The sequence below is a fragment of the Myotis lucifugus genome, unplaced genomic scaffold (assembly GCF_000147115.1).
Source record: "Myotis lucifugus unplaced genomic scaffold, Myoluc2.0 scaffold_2073, whole genome shotgun sequence".
NCBI lineage: Eukaryota > Metazoa > Chordata > Mammalia > Chiroptera > Vespertilionidae > Myotis > Myotis lucifugus.
This window is the reverse complement of record NW_005873121.1, coordinates 1,718-9,914: the sequence shown is the minus strand read 5'-3', so window position 1 is coordinate 9,914 and position 8,197 is coordinate 1,718. Positions and strand designations below refer to the sequence as shown.

Genomic DNA, 8,197 nt, shown 5'->3' with positions numbered 1-8,197 from the left:
GGCAGGGCCTGGCGAGGCGGCGGTTCGCGCGGCGGCTCACCTGTAGCGGGCGGACAGCCGACGCCCACATGGAAAGCACTGCGCAGGCGCGCGTCGCGTCGCGAGGGAGGAGGGGCTGGCGCGAGGAGCGCGCAGGCGTAGAGGGGGTGGGCGGGGCCGGGCCTGGCTGAGGGGCGGGGTCCCGTGGGATTTCCTGGGAAGGAGGCTGGATTTGAATGGTAATACGGGATGCACCTCCCACCAGCTGGTGCGGTTTATTGCGACTGAACCTCGCCAAATTATCAAATTTAATTTCCATAATAATCAAATGGGATTAAGGATACCTAACTAGCAAGGTTATTGTGAGGCTTAAATGAAATTATGTGAAGCACCTAACACTAAGCCTAAGGTACAGGAGGTGCTCAAAAAACCAGGATTTAGTGTCCCTGGTGCCTAGCACAACTCCTGACATAGACAAATCCCAGCTAATATTTCAGAATGGACTCTTTTAAGAAGTTCCTTCATCTTCCTGCCTCAGTTTCCTCATCAGTGAAATGGAGACATAATAAAATATACCTAATGCAGTTGTCATAGGATTAAGTGTTAGTGTTAAAGGTGCTAAGAACAGAGACTGGCACATAATAAGCACTACCTTAGAGGCCAAATATCCTTTCTCTTGCATTTAATCCATTATTCAGAAGTTTGCTTAGTTCAAATATAGACTGAATTCCCTCATGTTGATTTCAACTGAGATATTGACATTGGGTAAGGTTGTAACAGTGGGATCTTTTTTTTTTCACTTTTAGGATTTAACAGATTTACTAAGCAGTGACTTTGTAGCCAAGTGCTTTACATGAATTAACATGTTTAATACTCTATATAAACCTGGGAGACTGACCAACCCTACACAGGGTTGGGCAAAAGCAGGTTTACAGTCATTTGTATGGAAAATAATACAACAATAAATAATAATACCAAGAATAAACTGTTTTGCGTGCTCACAACTGCAAACTTCCTTTTGCCCCACCCTGCATTTTATTTACCCAGGAGAAATGAGGAAAGTTGCAAGGTGCAGATCTGAGATTCAAATCCAGCCTGGCGTAGCCCCTGTTCCTAACCATAACATTGTAATAGCTCATGAATTAAGTCCCAACACCCACGCACACACTCACACATCCTTTCAAGCTGAGTCCAGAGACGTGGGTTCTGGTGCTGCCTCTGTCTTTATGAAGTCATTGGGATCTAAAGTCACTTTGAAAACCTGAGGCTGTCTGCCCGCCTGTAAAATCAGAGGACTAGCCTCCACTAACACCTACCTGGTAGTGTGGAAGCAGGTATGAGGGTGAGGGCAGTGGCGAGGAGAAACTAATTTGGCAACAACCCTTGGGCCTATTTCAACCAGAGTCAAGGTTTGCTTGGAAAACGAATTGTTCTGCTAGAAGTAAAGGTGTGAAAAACCTCTTACAAAAGTTTCTTTCTTGGAGACTCCAAGGAGGCTGGTGCCAGGAAGCCTGGGAAATCCTCTCCAAATGCATGCAAAGTGTGTGCATGGACACAGCCTATCCTTCTAGGGGAGAAGTTGCACGGCTTTAATCAAAATACTCAAAGAAGCTGATAACTCCAGAAAGATCTAAGGACCTAACAAGTTCCTCTTTTTAATCGTTACTGTTGAAAGTATTACAGATATCTCCTTTTCTCCCCACTGACCCCCATCTTTCTCCTTCCACTCGCTCCCCAGGCCTTTACCACACTATTATCTACGTCCAACTTATCCTCTTGCAGGAAGCTGGAAATGCAAGTTTGAGAAAACCTGCACTTCCTGATTAAGAGCCAAATGTTATTAGACAATGAGGAAGACAAAGTTATAGCTGAATAAACGGGGTATGTACAAGTGCTACTGGAAATTTGCTCTACTGACAGGATTAAAATAAAATATCTCATTTGGGCCGAAACCGGTTTGGCTCAGTGGATAGAGCGTCGGCCTGCGGACCGAAAGGTCTCAGGTTCGATTCCGGTCAAGGGCATGTACCTGGGTTGCGGGCACATCCCCAGTGGGAGATGTGCAGGAGGCAGCTGATGGATGTTTCTCTCTCATCGATGTTTCTAACTCTCTATCTCTCTCCCTTCCTCTCTGTAAAAAATCAATAAAATATTAAAAAAAAAAAAAAAATCTCATTTGGAGCTAGCCTGTATTGAGTTACAATAAACCAAGGAAAAAGTCCAATCACCGATTATATATAAAGTCTTTATTTTTATGCACATATTTACCTACAAAATTTACAGAAAATAAAACAACGCAGAATACAGAGAATACCCTCTTAAGACTTCTTAGGAGCAGAGGGTTTTATTGCTACAGTTCAAAGAATAAAACCTGATGCACGTGAAAGCCAGAATGAACACGTTTCATGAAATGGTAGCCTGGTTAAAAAGTTTTTGTCCTATTACTGAATTTACAGCTTTATGTCAAATGAAATTTAAAAGATTGCTCTTGAAATAATTTAAACCTTCTCAAAATCTTCTAATAAACAGGTAAAAGGCACGTTCAGTTTTTAAAATATTTACAGCAATCCCAATACTTTAATTCTAGGTTATATAGTACATGTGGCTAATATGCATACACAGTATGTCAATAACACTCTCCAAACAGTGAGAATTGTACTCTCGTTGGTGGCACCGCCCTCAGTCCTCCTGTGACGGAGTGGATGATCAAGGACACTGTGCAATCCTAGTGCAACGGCACGTTGACCACAGCATAAAATCCCAATTATCTAAAACAATAACCATCAAATTCCCAGACAATACATAATTCATAACTAAACTGGTATTTTCAGAAGCCTCTGGAGTGTTCTTAAAATTATTTTTAAAATATAAAGTAAATTTAGCATTAAATGAAAACAATGAATAGGAAAATATCTCCCCATAGTGGCTGAAGTTCACTATCTGGTTTAACAAAAATTGTTTCTCAAAACATCTGTGATTTCTTGCAACATAATGAAGATGAGTTTTCCTCAGTCCAAGCCCAACTCGGTGGTTCCCGCATTCTGACTGAGAGAGGAGTGGAGGGACAGGCACCGCTACACTCACAGTAGGTTTTTAAGAGCCGCGGAGCCGGCAAGCTGGCGTTCCTGAAATACTGGTGCAGGAGAACCAAGTCCGCATGACGCTCTCCTCTTTGACATTGGCATTGATTTGCTATTTACAGTAGTTTGCAAAAATACATCATAAAAACTGGATGAGGTTCTGTTTCTAAGTTTAACTTAGTAACATACACACATACTTCACCTGCAACGACCGCTGCAGGATCTGAAGTACTAAAGTGACACTAATACTGATACGCAAACAGCCCGCGGTACCAGCGCTGCTCCTGGGAGTCCCACCGTCAAGCTCTCTGGGTAAATATTGCACACGTCCTGTCGGCTGTGGCTCTGACCGTCCACATCCAACGGCACGGGAACCCTGATGGCTCGGCTGTGCCGCTTCTCCGAAGAAAGGCTGCTGTAGGTCCCGGCAGTGACTGCAGACTGTCACTGAACATGAGGCCTGGGTTTCAGAATCAGTTTTCCTGTCTGTAACAGTAAAAAATCAAGTTTTTAAATACACAGTTCTGTTAAAAACACCACCGTTTATCTATAAACCTCAAAGGGCCCCTGAAGGGTATTAGAACACCTCTCTATGTTTAGTCAAGATTAAGCAATGAAATGATCTTTCGAAGTTTTCTCTGCATGGCGCTTTCTTCCAAAGTCTTTATTACTTTAAAACACACATGTACAATCTCTATTTGATGTATTCCCCGTTCCCTGGTTACTTAAAAAACAGCCAATCAACTGGATAAAATTAGTGTAATTGGACTAATTTATGTGCTTTACCACAGTGCATACATAAAGTATGAATAAAACAATGTATCTGACAAAAGCATTTCTTTTTCCAGCAGTAAATTTTACTTTTTATTAATTTTTTCAAAGTTGAACTGAACTTTTATTTTCCCGACAGTAAACTTTAATTCCCTCAAGTTACAATGTTAACCAACGGCTGGAATGTGAGAAGAGATGCATCATGATTTTGCATCAAGAAAAATTAAACCGTCAGTTCTACCAATTTAATGGTAAGACACCGCTGATTGAATACATCTCAATTTCAGAGGCTGAAATAGTTAAAAAGTCTTAGAATCAATGCGATAAGGAATATTCCCACTATTAATTCTATGGAGACAATTATTGTTAATGCTTGTTTAACTTAAGCAAAAACAGAGTCCTTTCACATGTCCGTACTTTTCAAATGAAGAAAATACTTACGTCATCACAAGACATGTTGTATTCTGCCAATATAGTTCGACACCGCGCGGCGATACTGAAAAACGTGGTTAAAGGAAAACCTGTCATTTATCAGAGGCGTTAAGGACGCCCCATTCGCCGAGAAGGCGCCTCATCTTCGTTCCGAGCAAACTCAGCGAGTAAAGGATACATGGAGGGAGCGACGACTCTCTTGTGAATCCCAGCAAAGAACAGGCCTATCAGAGTGATGCAGCTGATGGTGAAAAACGGGTGATTCCACAAGGACGTGAGGAAGGACACCTGGAAAGAAGGGTTTGCCATAGAAAAATGTTAAAAATCTCCAACAACACAGGTTCCGTCCTACCTCTCCACTCATGCATACACACATGTAACATCTTAATCATCTAAGATACGGGCGTTTGAAGACTTCTGATAATGCCAGTTCTCTGTATTGCTATGCAATAAAAATGAAAACACGTATGTTTTATATCTTCAATGCAGCAAGACAATATAGTAATATTCCCTCCATTCATTCCAAATACCCGAACCACTACAAGTTCATTCCTGTAATGAAAAGCCACCCTCCCACCACTATCTACTGAGCCCTCAGGGCGAGGCCGGTGAAAAGCACACACGCTTACGTCCCCTGAGAGGGACCCGGTGCTGTGCGGGGCTTTCCCAACATCTGAGGCAGCTCGTGCTCCACCACACGAGTCTTGTGGAGTGAAGAGGACTTGATCTCAATGAAAACACAAGTCACACGTGATCTAGTTAAAAAGTTCCCTGTTAAACAGCTTCCTCAGGACTTGGGCAGACTGTGCCATGCGCAGCCTGGCCCCGTGGAGTCGCGTCCTGCCGCACGGGCACATACGCTGCCCTCTTCCTCTCGCCTCTCCACCCGGCTAATCCTGCACATCCTCTATACTCAACTCCAGCCTCCCCTTCCTCCCTGCAGCAGCAATGCGTCTGCTTTTGAAGCCACTGAGATTCCGATGGCCACGGGACCCTCCAGCAGGGAAAAACAACGGGCAGCTACCCGTAAGGAAGCAGAGTTCAGGAGAAAAAAGGGGGAGTCAGATCTGGACCCTCAGTCGATAGCAGAAAACAGGACCACCCACGACACTAAGACCATGTGGAGGGGCAGGCGTCCAGGAGCCACGTTCGGAAAACAAGCAGGCACTGAAACCAGACTCCTGGGGGACAGGGAAGCCGACGGAAGGAGAGAAGCCCAATATTGGGTCTGGCAACAGAAATCAAGTGGACCAGGAAGTAAGGGGGAGCGAGGGAATCCAGCTCAGGGCCTCTGCGCCCCCTGGCACACCACGAGGTGCGCACCCGTTTCAGGACAAAGCCTGAACTTATGAAAGCACCTGGCAGACGGCCTAGCATGGTCCCGGTTAAATAAACTTGTCAAACGAAGTAACGAGAGGCTGGGAACGTCAGGACGAAGCTCCCAGAAGAATGAGCTCCTGAAGGAAGATCACTATTCCAGAGGCCTGTCTTCTCACAACCTGAGGACAGCGAATCCCCACGGGCCAGCTGCTTTATGTGCCTGCGCAGTCAGCACAGACAGTTTTGTGCTTTCACTTTAATGAGACCAGCCGGTGCCAGCCTGCTCTCCTCCGTGGCCACAACCGACCGCCTCCAAGCAGCAGCGTCCTTAGATCCGGGGCCCGTGTTTCCCGGTTTGCCAGGTCCCTCTCCCGCGTCCCTCCAGCTGGCCACTGGCTTTGCGTCTGCATCTCGGGCCACAGACACAATTGCTATTGAAAAGGCTTGTCAGGTTGGAGCTTATTAAATACTAAAATATACAGAGCCAACCCTTAGGCTAATCCTCACATTCTCACCTAATTTAGAAAATCATATTAACTACAGAGTTTTGGGCCTATTTCAAATTACATTTAATTCTGTGTTTTATTAAGATCTCAACTAGCTGAAAATCAGCTTGTATTTTTCCCAATTAGAAGTCAGCTTCATTTCCCAGGACAGACCTTTTTCAATCTTCTTGCAGCTTCCTTCCCTCTTCCCCTACAGATGAGTACCAAGTGCAGCCTTAAGATCGGGCTTTTATAAATGAACACACAGGAGAGTTTCCGTTCTGCCACAAAAGCCCTCTATTAACCATAAAATTCCATCACCAACCTCCCCTGCTTATTACAACCCCCCCCCCAGTGGATCCAGGCAGGAGACTACATGCTAAGGAGCCCCGGCTGCCTTGAGCTGCCGCACAGCCTGCTGACATGCCTTCCTAGCAGGCTCTTCTCCTGTATAAAAGGTCATACATGCAGCTACTGAAATGGGCGACCTAATTCCCGTTTATAATGGGGAAGTGGGATTAAGATTTGTGAAAATTATAAATTTTTACATAAACAACGTTTTTACATAAATTTAAATAAATTTACATTATTACATAAATAAACCTCCAAGGGGCGGGGGGGGGGGGGGGCCGGACTTCACTGATAAATTGGAGACGACTGCTTCTCTAATAAAAAAGCCCGAGCTGGAAATGAAGAGCCAGGTTAGTAGAAAGAGGCAGAATGTGAGAGGCACGCTGCCAGCTTTCATCAAAGGACGCTTCGAGAAATAACATTCTGAACCGTTATTGCACTGGTAGAGGGATACTCCCGGCAGTGCCCAACGGGAGCTCTCGGTGTTTCCTATATTAAACTTCAGGCAGGAAATTTTTTTGGAGATAAACACTAAGGAAATAAACGCTTTGCTAGCTAAGAAACCTATACGTATATCTTCCCAGACAATGAAAACCGTGGAACTGGCTGTGACCTTATTGATTGGGTGCCTCCGAGGCTAATCTGTAACTCAATTCTGGAAACTGTGCTGGTGCACATGGCTACACTGTCCGTGACCTGGGATCCTTCCTGGTTTTGTCCTCCAAGTCGAATTAATTTCTAGTCTTGACTTTTTATTACATTTATATTGTGCTATTTTATCACTTGCTTCCTACCAGGCCGCCTCAATGCTGTACGGGGTGAGGAAAGGTATTAACAAAGGGAGCTCAGAGGAGAAAATGTTGTTTTGTAATTCGTGAGAGCTGGCCCCGAGGACACTAACTGAAGCAGAACGAAGACTATGTTATAAACCCGGGGACGTAAAAACAGGGACAGATGAGACACGGAAAGCGGCACGCAAGTTCAGAAATGAGTGAGTAGTCACAGTGGAGTTATATTTCTTAGGCCTTTTCCCCTGTAAAGATACGGAATTCACAATAGCCAGCCCGAGGTTTTCTGCAGCACATGAATGTAAGGCATGTTTTTAACATGATGATTAATTATCTCTGTTAGTAGTAACAGGCAGCAGCATCTAACACTTTCAATGAACAAAGCACTGTTATAGCCAGTATCGCATTTAATGTATTAAAGATTTTAAATCAAAACTTCTACCTTTTGTGTCTCGGGGTCTATTAACCAGTTCCAGGCACCAGTAGCCGTACAGACAGATACCACTATAAGAAGCACTGATGAGAGATAAACACAAAATTAGTAAGGAATGAGCTCTGAGCAGGTGACACTGCTGTCAATGACAGCCAAAGGCAGCGCGCTTGAGGAAACGGCATCGGGGGCTTGCATGAACCCGAGGAATTCTACACCTGTGGCCTGAGTTACTGCGGATAACGCTGTTCCCCTCGTTACTTTAGTCAGACGTATGAAAGTTAATGAAACTAAAGCAATAAAACAAGCTGGTAAAACTTTAAGATTCTACATTATAACTTCCAGTGTTTTGTACTGATTTTGCAAATTCAAATAAAAAGCAAAACAAAACCCCTCTCATTTTCCAATGTAACCAACCAAACAAAGCCCCCTTTATGAATGCACCGTGAATTCCCACTAAAGGGTTTGCCTTGCAGACCACTGCTGTTTCATTAAACAAAGGTCAGTGTGACTCAGTGTGTATGGAGCATAGGAATCGGGATCGGATTTTCTTTAAGGGAC

General features: G+C 44.2%; 1 protein-coding gene across 1 annotated transcript; it reads right to left on the bottom strand.

The window, feature by feature from the left end:
- Positions 1-2,203: 2,203 nt before the first annotated feature.
- Positions 2,204-7,735, bottom strand: LOC102425021 (nuclear envelope phosphatase-regulatory subunit 1-like; the record flags this gene model as incomplete). The annotated part of the gene is made up of 4 exons (XM_014450352.2): positions 2,204-3,545; positions 4,272-4,326; positions 4,441-4,550; positions 7,649-7,735. Coding segments are annotated over 4 exons (294 nt in total), but the record flags the coding sequence as incomplete, so codon positions are not given.
- Between the last annotated feature and the right edge of the window lie 462 nt (positions 7,736-8,197).